This window comes from Semicossyphus pulcher, unplaced genomic scaffold (assembly GCF_022749685.1).
Source record: "Semicossyphus pulcher isolate SPU_LCO1_2020_fin unplaced genomic scaffold, fSemPul1.0.p SCAF_3, whole genome shotgun sequence".
NCBI classification, from domain to species: Eukaryota; Metazoa; Chordata; class Actinopteri; order Labriformes; family Labridae; genus Semicossyphus; species Semicossyphus pulcher.
Genome location: NW_027211704.1, coordinates 1,266,182 through 1,289,327, shown reverse-complemented (window position 1 = coordinate 1,289,327; position 23,146 = coordinate 1,266,182). Strand labels below are relative to the sequence as shown.

At 42.9% G+C, this 23,146-nt stretch overlaps 1 protein-coding gene across 2 annotated transcripts; it reads right to left on the bottom strand.

Annotated features, from left to right (window-relative positions):
• Nucleotides 1-275: 275 nt before the first annotated feature.
• On the bottom strand, nt 276-22,143 carry LOC138605369 (ras-related protein Rap-1A). Of its 2 annotated transcripts, none has more exons than XM_069677570.1 (8): nt 22,090-22,143; nt 14,431-14,519; nt 13,589-13,657; nt 13,251-13,307; nt 11,998-12,138; nt 7,597-7,740; nt 7,133-7,260; nt 276-1,317 (listed from the first exon to the last, which is right to left on the bottom strand). In XM_069677570.1, exons 2-7 carry the CDS (start codon nt 14,485-14,487, stop codon nt 7,171-7,173), a joined length of 558 nt encoding a protein of 185 aa, XP_069533671.1. In that variant the 5' UTR covers nt 14,488-14,519; nt 22,090-22,143; the 3' UTR covers nt 276-1,317; nt 7,133-7,170. The 2 variants fall into 2 exon arrangements, with proteins under 2 accessions (XP_069533671.1, XP_069533672.1); XM_069677571.1 differs by having other exon boundaries at nt 14,431-14,524; nt 22,090-22,136.
• Nucleotides 22,144-23,146: the final 1,003 nt, after the last annotated feature.

Genomic DNA, 23,146 nt, shown 5'->3' with positions numbered 1-23,146 from the left:
GGAAAGGCAATATATGTGTAACAGGGAGCATCATGAATCTAAATAGACTACATGTACAATACTGTCCTCTCTATGCCGCGTATTGATTAATGCACAGGCTGGTTTCACTGTATAGAATCAATACTTCATTAACTCCAGCTGACAAATGTTCCGATGTTTTGTTCCATTCAAAGTTTCCGACGCTTTAAAAACACCTTTGGATTTCACTTTTCTCAAATAAGTCAAATGAGCTTTGGATAAAAGTTTAATTCACAAAAATACATTGACCAATATAATGAAAATGTACTAAAATGTACTTTAATAATCCATAAAAGCTGGAACATCATTGACAGAAAAACACAAGAAGCATTATTAGAGTTGGTTTAGTATAATATATTTCAGCTTCAAGAGACATAGAAATCAATCCTTATTTTTCCCCATATTTCTTCTATAAAAGACCCATTTTTTTTCTGAAGCATTATTATGCAAAAAATGGCATTAGAATATATTATGGGAGCTATGAAATCCCAGTGACTGAGTATAAAATTAAGTCACATCAGAGAGAGATATTCGCAGAAGAGAAGTCCATGAACAACAGGGCGAACAAAGAAAAAAATATATATAATAAAAATAATAATACATATTATAGACCTTGATCTATCATCACTGACATGACAGGCATGGAGAATAGGTGTATGGCTATAAAAAATTTCTCACTTTTCCACTTGATTTCACTTGAAAACATCTACACTTAATAACTGATGCATTTTTTTCATGCTCGTTTTTGAAGAATATTTATAATCATACAACTAAAGAGGTCAACTTCCATGTCTTTCAAATACGATATTGAAAAAAGATGAAAAATACTGAAGTTACTTTGTTTTTCCTTCTTTAAAACGCTGCTAGTTTTCTTTTTAACGGTCAAAAAATGAAAATACGAGGGGGCTGCTCTCTGGCCGTGTAGGCGGCTCATGGACACGTTTTTTTTTTTACTTTTATCATCGTCATCTTAAGTTTGTGGTTTTTGTTGGTGCAGAAATGGAGGCTGTCCATTCAGGGTTCACACTCAGACTGAGACACAGAGGAAGGTCCTCGGAGGCGAGAGTCTTCTCTCTCGCTTACTGTCTTTCTCTCTTTACTCTCTCCATCTCTCTCTCTCTCTCTCGCTCTCTCTCTCTCTCTCTCTCTCTTTCGTGTAGGTCGTCCTCGTCTTGGATAGGAGCAGTTCAGTCAGCTGATTCACCGTTTATGGCTGATGGAGGTTGAGGGTGGGGGGTGGGGGGCTGTTGGAATGCTGGCACGTTCCAATCAGGGCAACAGTTCTTCATTACAGCATTTCTGCAAGACAACAAAGAGGTTATGAGTCCTCGTTTCATGTTCTCACCAGGAACACTTTCTAGTATTTAGCGCTCTCTAGTGGCAGGTCGATGGCATGACGTGTGTAGGAGGAAAGCGTAGGAGGAGGAGAACACAAGAATTTGGGTCAGTACTGGAAATAAAAACACACTTTGGGTCCAAACTGCAGCATTGCTCTAGAAATTCAGCCGTTCTGCTTTTATTGTAAATGATGCCTGTCGGGTCTCCTGAGTCAGTGCCGAGCAGCAGCAACATCATTGGGTCTGTACATTTGAACTCTTACTGTAGATGAGCTGGATAATTCTAAATATTGTGTATAATTGTGATGTTTCAAGCAAAAGTAACTTCAAGGGAGCTCAAGAGTCCAGTTCAGATCAATGACTCGCTCAGAGACGGGATGTAACTGCCAAACGAATCTCTCGCATGTGATCGTTAACGTTCAGAAACTGGGCCGTTCACATCAAAGCAACGCACACAGACACAGCTGACCGTCTCCATAGCAACGATTCACTGACATACCACGCTACTTCTGCGTTAATACTGTAACGTTAGTATTAGGCCGAGGTTACATGAATGATCGGATTTCTGTTATCGTTATATAAAGAAGTGGATGACAGTGACGTGCTCACAATGTTCGCTGTAACAGAGTTAGCAAAGAGAGGATCTGGAGCCGTCTTTGGCTGCTGCAGCGCCAGAGACAGGGTGCCTACGCTAACGTATGCTGTTCCCTGATTGGCTGAAGTGAAACAGCTACATCATTCAGTTCTAAAACTGCATTTGGAGATTTGACAAGTCAAATATTCTGCAACTCCACGCAGCGGCTTCAGACGCTCTGCAGCTAACCAGCTCACACCGCTGCAACTTTCTCAAACTGTTGAGTTGCGTTGCATCATTGATCTGAACCGGGCTTAAGTGATATCTATCCCACTATGGTGCCTCTGACCAGCTGCTGTGGTTCACACAGCCCATTGATCCCTCCCTCTGAGCTATATGAGGCGGTCTGTTGAACTCCTCTGGGGATTCTCAAACAGTGCACAGGTGTAAAGGTGGGAGGTATCCGCCTGGCTCTTTAGTGGACCTCAGCTTCACAGCTTAATCTCCCTTCTCTGGTTTATTCTGTGCTTACATGGCAATCACAGCATGGATGGGCTGTACAGATGAGACAGATTCCCATGGCAACAACTCGCATGAACTTAAGATTATCAAGATGATTGTATGAGTACAGAGTTCAGCATGTGTTAACAATAGAACACCATATGCATTCACTTCTGTGTCTGATGAGAGGCGTACATGTGTTTGTCAGGTGCAAAGTCAGACAGCGTGTAGAACGATGCGACTCTCAGTCTTTACTAAGAACAGAAAGTTGACATGAATGCTTCTTACAAGTCGGAAACGTGTAATGTTGAAAAAAGGTAAAGAGATAACTTTGATTGACAGCCCTGTACATTTAAGTGCAAGGTCCTACACTGTGGTGATTAAACAACATGTGGGCACAGCTGATCATGCAGAGGTAAATATGGAGGTAGAAACAGGCCACCTGTTGCAGCCTCAAATAATCCTTCATGTCTTTTAAAAGGGACCATGAGTCAGAAAACACTGGTACTGTCGCAGTCTGCACCTTAAGAACTGATATCATATCAGGTATCAGCTCCCTGCCACGACCTGACCCTGTAAGCACAACGACAGCTTAAACTGCAGAGCGATGGCTCAGGAGGTCAGGACGCTGGAGAACAGCCATGTTGTGTAAAGTGAAATGTCCCATTAAGTCCGTCTCTGTGCTGTCCGAGGCTGGCACCGTAACCCCTCTCTCTCTCTGCAGTGTATGAGCCGGTGTGCTGGGAGCAGTGGAACAGTGGGGCTGTAATCCCCTTAGTGTTGGTTCATTGGTCTGGCCAGCGTGTGAAAGGGGGGGGGGGGGGGGGGTAGACACCGCCCCGGGGCCTGCTGACAGAGGCCCCACTCTCACACACACTGGACCTGTAACTGACCAACACAGATGGATTCAGACGAGGAACGCAGTGGGTGGTGCAGCGACCCCGGTGTCTGGGCCGGGCACAATGGTTCTGTCTGTTCCACTAATCCGCCGTTATCGGTAATATCACAGTTTTATTTCCCCCCACAATGCAAGACAAAAGTGAGTGAAGGAGGCAGAAATCAGATCTCTGCTGGTCGCTGAGCTTCACAGGTTTAACAACACTCAAGTTTAGTTCAGACCAAAGTGTTCAGAGTGTGTTCGCCGTCATAGTGAGGCTTTAAGAGGGGCTGCGCTCCGACCAACACTCCTGTAAACTGCGGCTGGTTCAGTCACACCCTTTTTAACTTCTGAACAACAAAGACGCTTATACTGTCACTGCATCGGCACGTTGTATACAGACGGCTGTAAACCTTTAATGGGAACAGTTACATTACATAATATGCTGTAATTAGTCCTTCCACAGCTCGTCTCCCATGCTGTTCTTTAATGCTCATAGATTGCACTCAGATCACACGGTCCTGTCATCTCTTTATTATAACTACGCTGTATGCTGCATCGATGCTGACACCAACTGAGCCATAGTTCCTGCTGCATGCTCACATAGAGAATAAAATACAGGAGCTTCAGCAGAAGAAGAAAATGTTATATAATGATTATGTGACAATGTGATAAACTGGTACAGAGAAGTGAATCTATGGCTGCTTGGAAAGAAACGATTTTAAAAAAGGGTCAACTGCAGGACAGCACCCTGAAAACATGGTGAAGAGTTAGCGTGTCGCTAAAGGACACATCAGCATGGTGGACACCTTCAGAAGTGACAGCTTGAACAAAAGTCGTCCAGTTTAAGGTCCGAGTGTCCCTGCTCATTCAGCCTCCCTGCTGCTCGGGAGTCTCACTGAGGCCGGGCTTCAAGCTCTCTGTCAAGCTCGGATTGTAGTTCTTCAAAAACAACGACTCCCCTGACTTTTAGCACGAGTGCAACAACATGGACGCCTCTGAGGAGAAACTGACTGTGGTCATGGGGAACAGCTGACATACACGCTTGCCATTAGACGAGTAAAGACACCACTTTGTGCAACCCAGCCGAGAGATGTACTTGGAAAAAGCTTTAATGTTAGGAAACACTGAGGCCTGACTCTGTGATCTCCATGTGAGGCTGGTTCACATCGAGAGATCTCACAAGGTTCAACTGACTGAACCTGAACTCATCTTTCAAAGGAAACAGCAGGCTGGAAACATTCTGACTTTCTAAACTGGTGATGGACGGGATAACTCGGGTTAAATCTCAGGAGCTCATTTTGACCTTTGACCTATGGTGGGTTTAAGGTCAATGTCATGAATGGCTAAAATAAGAAGTGGGCGATATAAAGATCTTTACTGCCAGATGAAAGAGGTTTTGCTGTTCCTCTACAGAAGGAGCTGAACTTCACTTCTTCTTGTTAAAAGGACATTAAAACAGGGACGATGCCAATAACAGGGGACGTATTATATTTATACAACACATAATCACATGTGCAACACTTCTGCTTATTTATTAGGACATGTGTAAAATTACTTTTAGGATCAAGATCAATATAACCTCTTCTTAATGTACAATTACATTCTGTATCATGTGCTATTTTTTTCATTCATTATCTTGTGCTATAAAAGTTTTTACTGCTTTATATTTTACTGTCAATAACACACTAACACACTAACACATTACTTCTGGATTACTTATTGTAATATTTTTGCATTAAGCCGTACACTTTATATTTTCACTTATATCCGAGTTGTTTTTTATATTTCTATAATTTATTTTTGGAGCAATCGGGCTCCATAATTTCCTTCGGTATTAATAAAGTCCTCACCTTATCTTATTATCGGCATCGTTTTTAATTATAAAGCATGACGTGATGATGTGTAGTTATTTTGGCATCATAGTGACCATGTACCAATGTACCAATTAAGCCGCTTTCCCACTGCTCAAAAAACCCACTGACACCCGGCTTTTTTTGCTTAGTGGGAAAGGTGACGATCGGCATTCAGACTCGGGTCTCCGTCCGAGCAGCGCTCGAGTTTGATGAACAGACTGAATGAGTAATAGATCCAATAAAGACCTAACCACCGTAACATCTTCACTCTTCACTAACCCCGTCTCCGGCGCGTTTGTGTGTCAGACGGTGACGCAGCAGAAAAGAGAACGACAGGAGGATACTTCACTGGCAATGGGAAAAAAGACAATCAGCATTTATAAGCAGGTCTTCCCGGGTCTGAAAAACCTGCGTCAACGCGCTAAGTTTAGGTGGGAAAGGGGGATTATTTAAGTTACTATCCCAACACAGAAATACAAAATCCATCTGGTTATATATTTGTTTAAGTATATTTGACGGGTTTGCGGCTTATTTTTTTTGCAGTAAGTTCACTATTTTAATAAGAAAAGAAGTCAATATAAAGTAGATAAATCAGGACATTGTGTTTAAATGAAAAATGTCTAACGTATAATTATATAAAAAAGGAAAACAAATGACACTACCAATATTTATTGTTCCATGTTGAAAGGACAGTTACCACTGCAGCTCCTGTCCACTGTCAATCTGACACCTCGTATAAGTGATGATTAGATATCTCATCTCAGGCAGCAAATATCAGAAAATCTAAAATTAAAGGCGTTTCTTCCCGATATAGACGGATTGACAGGAATTAGCAGTTTGCTTTGCGTGCCTGTTTTCAGGCTTCCTCATTCTTCATTGTAAAACTGTAAAAGTTCCTGTGAAAGACAAATGAAAAAAGTGAAGCGATTCTGATCTTCCTGGGAAACAACCCGATGACAGACCAGGATTTCCTCAGACACAACCAGCTGCTTCAGTCTGCTGATGTCCGTATCTAAATGCAGCCGTCGTACAATGACTCATTCATTCAATAAGCAGCCCTGAAGATTAAAAAAGAAAAGGCTAATGAAAGCTCTTCACACTTCTGAAGGCTGACTCAGGCGATGTTCAGAAACATCCACTCGTCTGAAACTAAACAAGCATCAAGGAAACGTTATTCAGGACGAACACTGCAGTTATTTAAAGAAAGTGAGAAGACGTGCGACGACGTGCGACGTACGAAAAAAGATGTTGACTGACTGGTTGTCACACGGCGTTCTTCCTCATCGGAAAATGAGTACATTTTTAACCCAAGATACAGAAGCGCTGTGTCGGCAGGAACACCAACAAGTTCTACAAGCTGCAAAAACACTTCATATATTCTGGGTGCAGTTCGAAGAATCAGGTCAGGTCAGAAGTGATTATGACGTCAGTGCACTCTGAATACAAAAGATCGCATTAAACAGAAAATGTGTTTTATAATTTTTAGGAACTTTGTCTTCTTATAGTATCTGTTACATCCCCATCAGCCTGGAGGGGGGGCTCTCTGTCTCTGGATTACACCTTCCAGGGTGTCTCTACTTTTCTTCAGGTGCTCAGGTTCAGCAGAGCTGTTGCTGTATTCAGCTCTGCAGATAAATCGGTCCTGACTTTGCTGCAGGCAAACAAACTCGTCCCAAACTACAACTGACGAGAGCGGCTTCATTAAGATGACATGAAAAGCTATTACGCAACACTAATCAACCTCACAACGCGTCTATGCATAGTGACGAGGGAAATATGTCAGCCACCGGCTCTCTGTGACTAACACTGCATGTTAGGAATTGTAGCGCACACACACACACACACACACACACACACACACACACACACACACACACACACACACACACACACACACACACACACACACACACACACACACACACACACACACACACACACACACACACACACACACACACACACACACCTGGCTCAGAGCTGCTGCAGGGGCTGGAGGGGGGGTCTTTAAAGCAGGACACAGTTGGATTTCTTTTTCGCCTTCTTCTTTTCCACTGGCGTTTTCCTATTTATCTGTCTGACCAGGTCATAGAAGATCTGAGGGAGACACAACACAGAGAGAAAAGGTGTTTAACGGTGTCAGTGGTTAAAGCATCTCTTCTCTGTCAGACAGGTCCTTACAGTTTAAATCACTTGAAGCTGCGTCACTGAATGGATTGATGCCATAGTAGGTTTAACAATAGTGAAGCTCTGAGTTTTAATCCAGCTGAGCTCATTACTTCTTAGATAAAACCCCTCTGGTCTTTTTGTTTACCCAAAACAAACCTCCGATGAGGTCACGGGGTCGGCATACAAATGTAATCCTGTAGATGGTCTTTTTGGACTATTTGTTCATAACATGAGCAGGTGTCATCGGTGTTTGAGCGCACTCACATCGAGGACGTTGATCTTTGACTTAGCAGAGGACTCTAAAAAGGCACAGTGGTTCCACTGTCTGGCCAGGTTCTGGCCCTGCTCCTTCCCCACCACACGCTCATCCTCCAAGTCGCACTTGTTCCCCACCAGGATCATCGGCACCTGAGGACAAGAGACAGGAAGTAGGTACAAGGTGAGATTACATTTCAATAACATAGGGGGCGAATTAATATTTTAATAAATACAAAAAAAAAAGTCAGCACCTGAAGGAAAAAGGCAACATAATCGAAGCAACAGAAAACACTGATCAAACACAGATGTGTGAGTCAGTACTCAGTCCATGGGCTCATAAAGAAGCCCGTCAAAAAAAGGGAGGGAAGAGTGAGTACAAGGTATATTTGGTAAAAAGGAGAAAGTGAAGAGTGAGTTGATAGAAAGGAGGAAAAGTCGGGATTAGAGCCGAGCATGAAAGTGAAATAAGCGATGGAATATAAAGACTGAAGGAGGATCAGCGTGAATTACAGGTTCACGAGCGCAAACAGGACGCACAAGTTCCTGTGAAATCCCCAAATCATGCTTTAGATATATTTAGATTTACATTTTACATTTTAACACGAGAAACAAGAATGAAACAAGTATTTCCACAAAATGATCAAAATCGAAACTATTTAACAGAATGATCAAAGTTAGCTCGTGCGTGTTTGCATTCAGCTGCATTTCTAGGTTTTGCATAAAAAACGGTGCGAGTGTTGATGCCAGGAAGTCGACACTAAGTTTGGATGTAGAACAGAAAGTTGTAATGCCGGGCTGGAAGAGAAGATGTGTGACAAACTGATGGAAAGTCAGAAATCTGTGTGATAAATTCCTTCCTTCATACGTGTCTCCGCCCGCCACTTTAAAACGTACAACAACAAATCAAACCCTGCAGGCTGAGCTCGTCTCTGCACACGGTTCAGACAAAGTCTACAAGCTACCAGCATCAAATAGTTGGCATTGGGACTCTCACTTCCTCCTACAAATGCGTACCTAATTTGCATCTTCAAAGTATATAAGTGGACATACAATGAACAGCAAAATAGTCTATTAGTTGTAATTTGAAGGCTTGATTAGATGTTCCCAAAGACAATCAATAAAATCCATCCATCCCTGTGGGAAAGACGGACAGTCATTTAGGTTACAAAACAGGGACAAGAGAGATTAAAGAATCAATGTGAACTCGCAAGGAAGGCAGTGTTTGGTTTCATTTCTTCCAAAACCAGGCAGAGGACAACCACTGACAAGAAGCGCAGATGGTTTTAGAATCTCCCACATGTACAACACTTCTGCTTTCGTGCCCTCAGTCAGATGTTTCAGCAGCCAAGGTCAAAAAAACAAAAACTCTCTGAGGAAGAAGAAACTTCAGCTCTAACTGTCACAGTGGGCAAAGACGGGGCAGTCGGGGTGTCGGGATGCGTCTCATCCTGCCTGCTGTTTCCTGACCGGCTATCTAGGGAGCACGCTGGCCCGGAGGAAGTCATGGCAGCCCCGCCCAGCCGGGATAACATCGCTTTCCTTCCTGAATGTTTTCAACATTTCAGCTGGATTCCATGCTCCGGCTGCTCTCTGGAATTACATGATAGTGTGAGACTGTTTGTTTGTGTGTGTGTGTGTGTGTGTGCGCGCGTGCGTGCGTGCGTGCGTGCGTGTGTGTGTTCACTCTGCATGCAGTGTGCTTTCACATTTAAGTTTGGCTTCGCTATACCACCCACTGTAAAACTGCATGACAACAGAGAAAGGCTTAAGTTTGAGAAAGAGTTCAGTGTTTGTCTAACAGGATATTTGTGTTTGTGGTGCAGCTTAGCACGAAACAGACATCATCAACTAGTGGAAAGTTCTGCATGCAGCCCAACAGGCTCTAATAATATATCAGAGAGGAGAAATCTATTTGTGCTGGGCCTGCAACTAAGAGGTCTGCGCTCGGGAAGTCCTGCCGTCGCCGCCTTCTTCTTGTCAAACAGCCCCCCAGACGTGTCTCTTGTGAATCTGGCAAAACTGGATATTTGTAAGCAACATGGTAAAACCCTGACAGGCACAAACTTGCTCAAACTTCCTTATCCCACCCACAAGTCTCCTCATTTTTTGACAGCAGTGTGGCCCTTTTCCTGCAGAAAATGTAACACTTTTGAAAGCATGAGTGAGGGTCCTATTTTCTTTCCCCTCTCTCTCTGGGCTGAGGGGCAGACGACAGGAAGCCGCGATGTTTAGATTAACCCCATGGAGGTTGCTGCTTGATGTTTGATATCCAAACAAGCCCTCACCCTCGACTGCTGAACGACATTTCTCCCAAGGGGTCCTGGGAGAACCAGTGGTATGCCCTCCTAACACAAACTCTGAGCCAAGCTGGGATGAAAAGGATGGAGAGAGCGAGAGAGCGAGAGAGAGAGAGGCATGGTAGGATGGGAGGTATGCAAGGGAAAGAAAAATGTTCAGTGTCAGCAGCACACAAGGCAGCATTAGCCTACTTGAAGAATCCACGCAGCCCACAGAGAATCTGTTCAGAGGCCGTTAACATGCTACAGACAGGTCCTGTCCCGCCCACTCTGGCATGCTACACACTGGATTGTTGGGAGCACAGAACAGGGGAGAAGTGAATAAATGAATGGAGCAAGTCGTTGCAAATGGAGCAGTGAGTCACAAACATGGAGTCAGGCATTAGTAGCGTCCAAGTCACACAAGCAGAGACATAGATGGCCCGGAAAAGTCATAAGACCTCTGTTACATAAGAAATGTGGAAGGAAGTACGGGAAGTGAGCTTTTAATACGCCGCTGACTGCTCGCTTACTTTATTCTTCAATCATAACGACTCTTTTAAAGACGATGGAATTCGTCCCTACTGTGCTAAAAGTACAGTCATTAAAAAGGCTCTTTAATTGAGCTTGGCAATAGTAAGTAGGTCTGTACATTTTGCCAGCTTTGCAGCAAATGGTGCGTGGAGGAGCTGAGAATGAGAACAGCTGTAGCTGCAACTACAGTGTCTGCTTTCGCTCTGCAATCGCCGAATAAGAAATAAGTCCTCATGCATGGAAACAGGGAAACATTTTAAGCATTTCCTTTGGTGGTGAATTCCTGCATGGGGATAAGAAAGATAAACAGATGTCACAGCCTTCGTAGGTAAAGGCTCGAATCACCAGAGGACTGATAGCTGACGGAGCAGAGGTAAAAGCCGGATAAGCTCAAACGTTCAGAGGAATCGCAGTTTGAGAAGAAAAGGGCAATAACTGTTTTCTTGCACGTTAAAGGAGTCACTGATCCTGCGATCCATCTGTTAGCCTGAGGCCAACCTCAGTTCCATAACCGCTGTGGCTCTAATGAAGTACCACAGCCTCGCAATCCTGTGTGTTTCTGATGGGCTGAGGCTTTCCTTGCACATCATCCCTGACAGTCCAATCACCCACACAGAGTGCCAGACCACAGTAAGACCACAAAGCAGGACATTAAGGAGAGGAGAGAGCAACAGGCGCTGAAAAGGCCAGTCAAAACAAAAAGCACAGGAGAATACTGGCACAGATAGAGAGCGCAGGGGGGCAAGAGTCTGACCAGAAGAAAGATAGAGAGAAATACTTCTACGCCAGGCTGCAGAGGGGCTATTTAGATGGTTGACAGGGAACCGAAAGAGAGAGAGAAGGAGAAGGAAAGAGTGAGAGAGAGGGTTATAGTAACATTCACTCCCTCCAGAGATCACCAAAAAAGGGCATCTTAGATTCTGCTGACGCACTATCTGCCCCGACCAGAGAGGGGATGGCGGGCCTACTCACTCAGCAGCCTCATAATTTGACCAGAGATACAGAAATATGGAAATGTGCTTCTGACAAACAGCAAACTAATGAGGTGACACATCCTCTTTTTATTTGCACTGTTAGCTGAGGGGCTGACCGCGACAGGAAAACCACACTGTATCATCGAAAAGCCAAAATCAGGGCTGTGAATTAAACTAGCCAGATGAAGACGTTCGTCTTACTGTTACTGGCATCAGCTGAGCGGGGACCGTAGCTCTGTGTGCGTGATAAACACTGATGAAGTAATCGAACCACAGGGACCTGTGTGATGCTAGTAACGGCTAATGCTAGGCTACGTAGAGTAAACACGTCCCAGTAAGTGCCCTCTCATTGTTTTTACTCTACGGACAACACAGGAATAACAGCGTGACACCACCTGCATTATGTTAAGATAACACAAATTTGTGGTGTAAGATGCAGTGATTACAGTGTTGAATGGTATCCATAGCAACAGTGCAATCTGGTTCAGAACAATGTGGGCGGCGGTGAACACGAGGAGCTCATAACCTATCTGTACTACTTTACTCTGTCTCTACAACCCATTCAACCAGGACACAGAATCACATGCATGCATTAACCTTAAGTGTGCACGCTGTGTACTTACATCCTCTGTGTCCTTTACTCGTAGAATCTGTTCTCTCAGGTCCTGCAGGTCGTTGAAGGTGGACTGTGCTGTGATGGAGTATACCAGGGCGAAGCCTTGGCCGTTCTTCATGTACAGGTCCCTCATTGCTGTGAACTGCTCCTACACAGCGGGAAGGATAAAGAAAAGGCTGTGTCATACTGCTTCACATCTATTGTTACAATGCCTGTAAGGTAACAGGAAGGCACGTGTGATCTCTTTGAATATTTACTATACACCGTGGACACAGTGCAGTGGAACTGCAGCATCTCTGTCAGGTTTTTCCACAGCACTAACACCATTGTTGAGTGTGGGCTGACTGTCAGCACCCTTTGATTTTTCCACTAGAAACAAGCATCAACAACAACGTGTGTTGCTCGTGCAAACATCAACATACAATCACCTCACACACACTCTTCTAGCATGCTTGTTCCAGACACAAGAGAGTTTTTCCTATGTGATCAAGTCTGCAGCCAGCTGTGCTTTGAGACTGCACTGAGTTAGCATGTTTACCATCCAAGACTAGCATGCTAACATTCACCAATGACCACATAACACACAATAAAGCTGAGGCTAATATGGATGTCAATCAAAAGTTTTAATCAACTGAACCCTTGTTCTCGAGGCTTGAGCACCAACATGACACTTTCTTTAACAAATAACTTAATCTAATAATATTTAACATAAGTTTACATTATTAACCATTAGTGCAGACTGTCTGCTGAGCTTTGATGCTTGGTTAAATATGGCAGCATTGTATGTAAACTATGGAGTACGAGCACACATAAACTATACGATGACACCATGTTGATGATGTTTTCTGCATTAGATCTTAAAAAACGTTAACAAATCAGCAGCTATCAGAAACACATGCTGATACCAACACGTCTGCAAAGGCCTGTATCTGCCAAATTATATCGGCCAACTGATTCTCGAGTCTGGCTCAAGTGTTACAGATCAGTTAAATTGTTAACCGATCCCTCAGCAGGAGCAGAAGAATCTGCACCACACATCATGGCGAGCAATCTGATAATTGTCTAGACCTTTCATTTAACGGCACAAATGTCAACCTCACGGGGGCAATACCTGTTCAGACTTTTTAGTCTGGACTTAAATGGGAAACCGGACCGCCTGACCAAGCACCAGTACAATCCAAATGTCAGCATTCAATACAGCGACTCAGGGGTTCTTATAAACAGCAATACAGAGATTTCAGAGGGATGAAGTTCACTTACTGTGCCTGCTGTGTCGAGAATTTCAAGCATACATTGCTGCCCATCTACCTCAACTTGCTGTAAGAGAAAGAAAGAATGTAAAGCTTAGTTTCAGGTCAGCGGGCACATTATAGTTAAAATCCTGCAGACAATAAAAACCAACAGACGACTAACACAAAGGGAGGGGTGAGATAATAATACAGTAAAGAGAGAAAAGGGGAGAGAGAGAACGAAAGAAGAGAGAGACATGAGGAAAAAAAGGAGCACAATATCATGACGTGAACCTGCAGAGCAGCTGCTAACAATCAGCTCATTCCTCCTCTCCAGCACTCTGCTCTCCCCCCTCCAGGGACACTCACCTTTCTGTACGAGTCTTCTATTGTAGGGTCATATTTTTCCACAAAGATTCCCTGTACGAACTGAACTGTCTGTAAGAGAAGACACAGAGCAAGCGCACGTCAGCTCAGTGTGACCTCCTCGCCACAAGAACAAACACATCCTGAGTGGCAAACATGGCCGAGGTGCCGTGTGTCCTTCATGTTTTACTACAAACACACGGTGGGATGTCGTCAGTCACAAGACAGAAAAAGGGCTCCGATTAATTTCTACACACATGTATATGTGCATAAATAGTCTAAGTTAGGAGTGTGCTATTTTAAGCACCACGCGTAATGGTAGGTTTACATTAGGGGTTGACGAGTTCAACTGATTATATCTCTAAGGTGTAAACATGTCAGTCTGCCAGTCTGAGGGATTAACCCAACTCAGACACCTGGTAGAAGTTAACTTAGCAGGCATGAAACATCACACAGACACCCACGAAAATCCTTGAGAACATTGTAAGAACACCAGAATACATTCAAAGTGTCTGTTCTTCTTCAAAACAAAGAAAAAATGGGTTTTAAGTGCTTAACTGTTTACTGTAAACCGGTGATTTCCACACTTAGGAGTGAACAGATGGGAACTAAAGACGAACACATCTCTCAAACTATCCTGTTAAAAAAAAGCTGAAAACTGTCTAGAAGAGTTGAAAACAGTCAAAGCTAAACAAAGTAAAAAGAACTGTTTAATCTTTGTCCAACTTGACTTTTTTTAATCCAAATACTTTAACAGTCCAACAAAGTCTCGAGGAAACACACGGCAGAGGTGTTAAGAGTGAGGGGGTGGGGGGGCAGGAAGGAGTTCAGGAGGGAATACTCACCAGAGCGGATTTGCCCACACCTCCAGAGCCTAACACCACTAGCTTGTATTCACGCATGGCGGGTTTGCTTCACCGGACAGCCCAACAATCTGCTCTGGACAAATGGGGGGCAGAAGCAAAATGGTAGAGACAAAATGAGAAAGGTGCAAAAATGGTGGGAAAGTTTCTTTTTGAGCGAAACAAAAGGTATTTTCCCAGTCTGGTCTCTGAGATTTTCCACTCCAGAAAGGAAGGATTCTAGTCATTCCTGGAGGTTATGGACAAGAAGAAGCACAACAATGGAGGGAACACCCATAAGTGGAGCTGCTTCAGGGTGGAGGAGGTGAAGAGTATGTGACCCCTCTCTAACACAAACCAGCTGTGCTGTGTGAATGAGTGTAGGGGGAACTGAAGGGGAGAGGATACGTGGAGCTGGCAGATATTCCTCCTAATGACACAATCATCTGGCCTCCACACACCAAAACACACCCTGCTGTCAGATGTTTTAGTCACTCACTCATTACTGGTGTTGTAAAACATTTTTTTTCGACTAATAACAGAAAACAGCTGAGGGAAGTGGAGACTGAGGCGGGGAGGATATTGTGAAATCAGTGGAATATCCCTTTAAGGGACGGGGAGGCTTCGAATCACTGGCACACACTGTGGCGTAAAGTCGGTTGGGTTAGCCAACTGGGTCACTACAAGTTGTGCTACAGAGAAGATGAGACTGCTACACTGAGGTTTAACTGTTGCTGGGTGAAGTGGGGGATTGGTTTGCCGTCTACTCTCAGGCTTCGCAGCAAACTAAACAACGGTCAGCCTTCTTGTGAAAACATTAATCTCCTTACTTAGGTGAGAGAGTAACTCAGTACAGTGCATTTAAAAAAAGGTTTTCCAATGATTTATATAGTTTAAGAAACGACGTTCCTTCTGAACCCAGAAAATCCTTCAGTTTCAATCTGCAAAGATTGGTCAATTTATATATTATTTAACTGGAATAAAATTTACGCACAAAAATGTTAGTCCTTAGTCTTCTATCTATGATTGTGAACCTGTCATCTTTGCCCCCATTTTATACGACTGCTCCTGCACTCACAATAAAGATTAGTTGATCAACTAACGACAATGTAGACTGAGGGAGGGAGACGCCACCTGTTCTGGGAGCTACAGCATATGGTAATTAGGGGTGGGAATCGCAGGGTACCTCGCGATACGATACGCGGCCTACGATAACAATAATATCACGATACAGCGATAATTGATATATTGCAAGACTCATAATGACATGTCACGATATCTGATTAACTTCTTCAGCCGGTTTCCGTTCATGATGCCCTCGTTCATGTCATAAGTGCCACCGGGAGGAGTCATGAAGTAGTTTGACGCGGTCAGTCAAAAATTGCAGGTAAATTAAAATATGGATACTTGGCCCCCGCCTAGCGACAAGTCAGGACGACGATACATTGCCGTATCGATAATAATCAATGATAATCCCCATCCTGCCAAACTGTAACACATAAATCCAATTTCTCATGAAGACTGAAACACAGACAGCAAACATCTGCCTTCTTTAACTGTCACCCTAAAGCCATGGAACTTTAGTCCTGGGTTGAAAAGTGCACCATGGCATCAAGGCTGAGAGAGAAAGTGGCTCATGTGTAAATCACATCCCCGGGAAGACGGTATGGGCTCGCTTGTTAATCAATCCTTTAAGCAAACCATCAAACACTAATTGGCAGCCATTCAGGGAGCCAAATGCTCCCCTCCTACACTGTTCATGTTACAGCACACGCCATCCAAATACTCAGGGGGGGGGCAGACTGGACTAAGGAGCTCCAACTTCAATCGCAAGCAGTGACCATGTGGGATACGAAGCCTGGGGTGTGAATAATTCATACTCCCTAATCCTCTACACACAGAAAGAGAAGTTCTCCTTGCACGATCAGGGAGGAGGCCGTTGGGAGGTAAAATAAAAGAACAGAGTGCACGAGGGTTTGCAAACAGCCTCTGCTGCTGCTCTCGAGTAAACATCGAAGAACTGAGTAAAGTGCACGCACAGCGTCACATATAGGATGTCGCACAGACAATGTCACACTTAGATTTAGGCTAGGCTTCACCTGTCAGCTATGCACACGTCATGGTTCTTATGTACACTGTGGACCGTGCTAACACAGAAGACTGTTTATTATTATGGGGCAGTTTCAGGGGTCGTCATGGAGGACAGACAGTGTACATTTAAATGCTGTCTGCTTCCTCCTTTAACATCCTCAAAGCATCAGTACAACTAAGGTAAATCAGACCTGAGTAATAGAAGCTTGGTTTCCAAACTGTGTGTGAGGCCTCATAGCAAGTGTATGAAGTATTGTTCTCATTTTTTATTATTACGTTTAAATGGATTTGTCTGTTTCACATGAAATAAGTGAATCTATTTGTTTTGATGTTAAAGCTTTCATATATATAACAAAGAAAATCCTGTTTTCCACGTATCAATAGGTGTTTGTTTCCTGCAACCAAAATGATGTTTGCCTAAAGTGTAAAAACAATAACTCACATAATGTATGCCTTTAGCAAAAAAACAGAGAAAGAGAGTAAAATTCTCTAAATCTGATACGATTTACAGCATCTGCAGCGCAACCACACACAGTTTGTACGCATCTTCGTCTTTTCACCAGTTGTTACAGTTTACAAGCTATTTTTAAGACATAAAGCCGACCGAGTATCCGACACATTCATGACAGAGCTGATGGCCCTTCTGTTACAGATCTTCACTAAGACCAGGGAAAAACCCATTTGGCAAATTAACGTTTACACAAAGTACAAATATGAGTTTATCAAAAAACTCTGCAGTGATGATTCAGTTCAAAGTTAGGGGGCGACATAGTTGTGTAAAAATTGACAGGAAATCAACTGTCATAAATCTGCATGAAGATTGGCAGGTAATGTGCTCGTAGGATGGGGATAAAACTCTGGCAATAAGACACATATCATGTTAGACGGGTTTAAATTCAATACATGGAGAAACATTGCAGATTTAGTGAGGAGGGTGATGTATTGGGCTCTTTATGACGGTTTCATGTGTTCTCTGTGTTAACGTCTTCCTGTCTCAGTTTACGTTGTTACACTGAGAAGTCAAATAGCTGCAGATTGATTAAGACTCTGCTGTCTATCGAATAAACAACACAAAATTGATCCAGTGCCACAAACCTTTGTATATAAAACTATACATTTGTGTTTTTGGGAATCAACACACTATAGCAAAACATCATATTTCGACACTATGATAATTCATGTTCTTGAGAGGTGGTGGTTGTGCCTGATGTCTGCCAAGACACAAATACCTCCGTCCCAAACTCAAGTGATCTCACTGATGAAGGCTCAAAGTAATCCTGCTAAATACGCAATCAGAGAACAACACCTGTCCCCTTTGACCCCTGTTCTTTTTGAGCTCCAACTCATGAGTGCAACCTTTTCCACAGAATTAATGACACGACTGAAAAGGATTCTCTTGTTTTGACAAATTATCTACAAAACTTTTACTGCAGGAAAACTAAACACTGCACTCTCTCTACCACTGCAACGTCGCACACAAACACACACACGCAAGGCCATTTAAGGACATCTCCCTTTAAAAACCAAACGTCTCTCCGTTTCCATTTGCCCCCACAACACACTGTCATTCCCAACAAAACAAACACACCGCTGCCGTTACTCTGCTCTCGTAGTAACCCCAGCAAATAAGGAGCGAGGGAAAGCCACATGCCACAGAAAACACGCTCCACCATGACATCACCGCATCAATCACCCTCTACAGCTGAAGGTATGTATCCATCTAGGGCTGGAAGTTGGACGAGGTGGTGCTGCAGGCAGGAAAATGCAGCGGACGTGTCTGGATAAACTACGCCTCACACACTGAAATTAGAGAGCCGCTAAACTACAACAAGCCGGATCCAATATTTCCTGGTCTAGTGAGGTTAATCTGACAGCAGTGGAGCTGTCACAACGCCTGACTCAGCAGGGAGGTTTGACTGACAGCTGCCCTCTGTATCTTCCACCCAGTGCGGATGTTGAAGAATGCACACATCCGCTGGTTAAGCTGGTAGCACATTACACACTTTAGTGCCATCTTCTTCTTTTTTTTGTATGTGTTCGCTTGTTGACCTACATGACAAATACAGGAGCTGCACTGATGAGAAAAAGCATCGCTTTGAGGTTCAGTAGAAGAACAACAGGGTGAGAGAAGAGTTGTTCTGGTGAAGTGTTTTAATCTTGATAGGCTCAGTACTCATAACCTCCTCCACCAAAACCACAACTCATCTAACTTCTTCACACCGAGCTTGGTACAGAAAACCACGAAGTTTCGGGGAATAACCCAGAAACTACTGACAGCAGGAAACCTGTCAGGGAAATTGTATAGTACAGAGGACAAGAAGAGTATGAACATTTTATTTCACAGAAACTTATTTCCCTTTAATGTTTTGAAAATTCTCAGAAAATAATGTAATTTGGTGCTGCTCATACTGGGAAAAGATATGAGACAGTATAGTCACTTCAGTTAGTCTGGTTTTGTTAAGTTTAAAACAGCTGTGGATTACTCCTCATTTTTAAGCCCAAGTTTGAATGTCTCTAGAGCTCCTTATATGTAACTAATTGTACAATGTATGTATGTATGTACTCTGCCAATGAGGTTGTGCTTCCAGGGCTGTTTGTTTGTTTGACAGCATTAACACAGAAAAAATACTTATATTCATGATGTTTGGTTGTAAGATGAAGCATGGGCCAAGGAAGAACCCGTTACATATTGGACTCGTTCCGACACACCAACAAGCAATAATATTTATGAACTGTTAAAAACACTATCTAAATAAAAGCACATATGGCTGCTCAAGGCTTTTTCTGGCATTCACAAATAGCAGTGGAAAAAAATGTCGATACAGCAGTGCATCTTCGTCCTGCAATAAAATTAGTCTTTGGCTGGCAACAAAGACATTTGGACTCACCACGTCACTACTTCATGACTCCTCACAGTGGTCACGACATGAATGAGGGTAATGCGAACGGAAGTTAATTGGCCAAAGAAGATTATCAGATATCGCGATGTATCATTATATGATTGTCTTGCTGCATGTTATTGTTATCATGGGCCATGAATCACGTATCATATCGTATCGTGAGTAAGCCTGCGATTCCCACCCCTATTCACAAATGTATGGTAAGTGTGTGAAATATTTCTGGTTCAGAAGAACAACAGTTGCAAAGCTGAGATGATGACACTTCAACTACTCTTTGTATACATTTTCAAAACCAAAAGAAATATACGCTAGTTGCTGCAAATTTGCATATCATACGAGACTGGATCACAGGGCTTTTAGAGCCAAACTCCCATCCTAGTTTTACTCTTCATGTTAAAGTGCTTGACTGCCCAAACTCATATTGTACATTTTCTCATGATCAAAGGACAAAATGTGCCGGACCCACAGACTAGCTAGCAGTAGAGTTCATTTAACAAATTAGTTGGAAGTATACCAATTAAACCCTGTCTCTTCATCAACCTATAATTAGTGCCAAATTACAAAGTTCTTTATAGGGAAACTTCTAAAGGAAATCAGGTATTTACAAGCCTGTAAAATAAACTGTTAACCACCAGCGCTTTTCACAGTGGCAACTACTCTTACGTTGTCTTATTAAGAGCTGATCCCTACACGATAGATAACACTGCATTTGGTTCATTAATCAGCTCAAGACTTTGACTGATGACTATGTTTCTGATTTCTACTTTTCAGGGGAAAGACACCGAGAAGTATAGAGACGTCTTTTCCACTCTTTAACAACGTGACACCTAAGGGGGCAGAAATGACTCAAAACAACCGTGTTATCTTGTTGCATATCTCCCCATCTCTTTACTACAACCCTGAATGCCCCCGTGAGTCAGAACAAAACTGCAGCCCGGCGCACTTAACTTTGTCAGTTACAGATCTTTTTCATAATCAAGTCACTGCAAACACCATCAGCCCAATGCATCTGTGCTGCTGGGGCCTTGACCTGCTGTAACCACATCCTCTTTCCAAAGCACAAGAAGGCTTCATGCTGATAGGATGGAAAAGGAGTAGCTACAAACTAAAATAGTCTCTTCCAGTCTCTGTTCCTGTTCAAGACTCCAGACTGCAGGCTGGCTTAAAGAGGGTGAGGGGGGGAGGAGATGGTTTTATAGCCTGTTAATAACCATCAAATCCGGGTACGGGGAGATTCAAAGCACAGGATGAGGCAGATGTGTCAGAAATATCTACCTCGCGTAGTGCTGGGCAATATGACAATATATATCGTCAAATGATATGAAAATGTCTCTCTTATGTATTTTTCTATATCATCTCTATCGTGATGTCACAAAACCAACGGCCGAACTGCTTTACGGCAATATTTGCAGCAGTTTCACACCACTTTCTGTTCTAATCCTTGCACGTGGGAGTGAACCTGGAGCGAAACGCTGTTTCTTAACAAACACATGAATGTGCAGAAAATGGCTCAGGCCAAGCGAAAACAGAAACTCAGTACTTACCATTTGTCAAGTATTTAATTCGCACAAGACTATCCAAAAACAGACTTTACCATGTGGTTATTTCATATGCACTAATTATTTATTACATTACCACAAAGCATGTTATATTGTGATATACATCATTATCGAGATATGAAAAATCCTATATCGTGATTTAGGATTTTGGCCATATCGCACAGCCCTAACCAAACGTGGAAACTGAGATGATCTATAATTAATAAAGTCGACTTGATGAGTGTTTATAGTTTGAGGATGGAGCACACACCTTTCCTGTTTCACAACACTCTCCCCTGCAGCAGGAATAACTTTACAACCAGCTTGCACAATGGCTTGGACCCAGGCGAGAGAAAGTCCTTACAGCCCCTGGGTTATCTCACTGTGGATCTACCTAATTTGCTTACGGCGGTAGCAGCATATGCTTATCACTCCAGGTCATGCTAAGTCCCTGCAATCTGTGGAGAGCTGCAACTAACGTCCGTCCATGTATGATTAGTGAAACGTTAGCTCCCATAACATAATCAAATTCTGTTCAAATCATAAACCCGCTTACAGATAAATCCCTTAAAACACCATAATCTTTAATCCAGCCAACTGAGACCCGCGTCTGCCCGTAAACAATCTACATTCACACGAGCAGCACCGCTAAGTCCCGTTATCGAGCCTGTTAGCAGAACGCCGCTAACTAGCTAGCTTTAACGTCGAAACCGTTAGCTGCGGCTCGTTAGCATGCCAGCTAGCTAGCCGACACATTCCTTTCTTCGGCGTGCAATCAAATCACACCTATGTTGTCTGAAACGCAATGCAATCAAGCGCATTACATGGCTCAAACGTCAACAAGACCAGGCAGGCTTTAAATCAAAACGCATTTACGGTGAATTAGCTCGGGGGAAATGTAACGGACTGCTAACGTTACCTGCCCTTCCGCCTGGCCTTGACTAAAATGGGAGTGCTCACACTCCGTTTTGTACTTGCGGATAATTCTTCACATTTCTCTGACAAATACAACAAACGCCATGCACTCTACTGTGTCTGCTTATTATCCCGCATATGTGGACGCGAAAAGGTCCAAAGTAAATTAGATATTTGACCGCGTTTAGGATGTAGTAAAGTTTGGCATTTCCACTCACCGTTTCTCGCTCGCTGTCTGTCGCCGCTCCGCAAGTGTCAGTTCGCCTCCGGCCTGTGCGCGCAGCTGACGTCACTCAGACTGTTCCTCATCTGTCTTAAAAGGGCATGACACAGCGGCCACTCGGCCCACATTATTTACATGATAACGGGCTGGACAGTAATGATGAGTGTCCGGAGGAATACACAATGTTACACGCCCTGTTTTTACTCATTGTTAGTCTCCATGGACTTATATTTAGCATTATACATTCTTAGAGGATGAGTTACTTTCTGGTTGTGAAATTTGCCAGGGAGGTTCTACAGGGGAAAATGAGTGGAAAGAGTATATTTATATGTCAAGTGATATTACTAATCATGATGTCACTCCTCTAAAACTGCTTCAAATTCATTCAAGTTCAAATGAAGTCTCAAAGTCTTTTCAGAGCAGGTCTCAAGTTTCATGAAGCTTAAAAAACTTTCTTGCCAGTATAAAGTTTCAATCAAACACCATTTGAACATCTTTCTCTGTTGATTTTAGAGTTAAATTAGAGTGTATGGTCAATTCTATGCTTATGTATGTGTTATAGCACATCATTATCATCATCATGTTATAGTACATAATGTCCCATAATGAAATGAAATTATAATTATGTGCAATGTCTTGGCTATAGCACATGAATTTACCTTAAAGGTTACCTGTACTCCTATTTGACATTACACATAGCTACTGGCATATGTCACTTAACATTTCATTAATGTTAAGACTCTAAAACTGGACTTTTATATTGTCCGTACACATTTGAAACTGTAAGATTTTTGCACTCACCAATATCCTGCACATCTGTACACTTTCTTTAATTACACCTGTTGTGCATATTTTGTATTATACGTATTGTTTTTTTTATATTTTGTCATTATTGCCTATTTTTTATCTTATCTATCTATCTATCTATTTGAGTATTTTACTTTACATCAAGTCAAATTCCTCGTACGTGTAAACCTACTTGGTAATAAACCCTGATTCTGATGACATATTTAGGCAGTGCTTTTTGTCCATTCATTTAATAAACTGGTTTT

Excerpts from the sequence above, each read along its gene's own strand:
- LOC138605369 (XM_069677570.1), bottom strand. The coding sequence starts at position 14,487 with ATGCGTGAATACAAGCTAGTGGTGTTAGGCTCTGGAGGTGTGGGCAAA. Across the intron at positions 12,139-13,250 it reads TTCTCGACACAGCAGGCACA|GAGCAGTTCACAGCAATGAG; the intron begins GTAAGTGAACTT and ends CCCGCTGTGTAG. Across the intron at positions 7,261-7,596 it reads CAAAGATCAACGTCCTCGAT|ATCTTCTATGACCTGGTCAG; the intron begins GTGAGTGCGCTC and ends TGTCTCCCTCAG.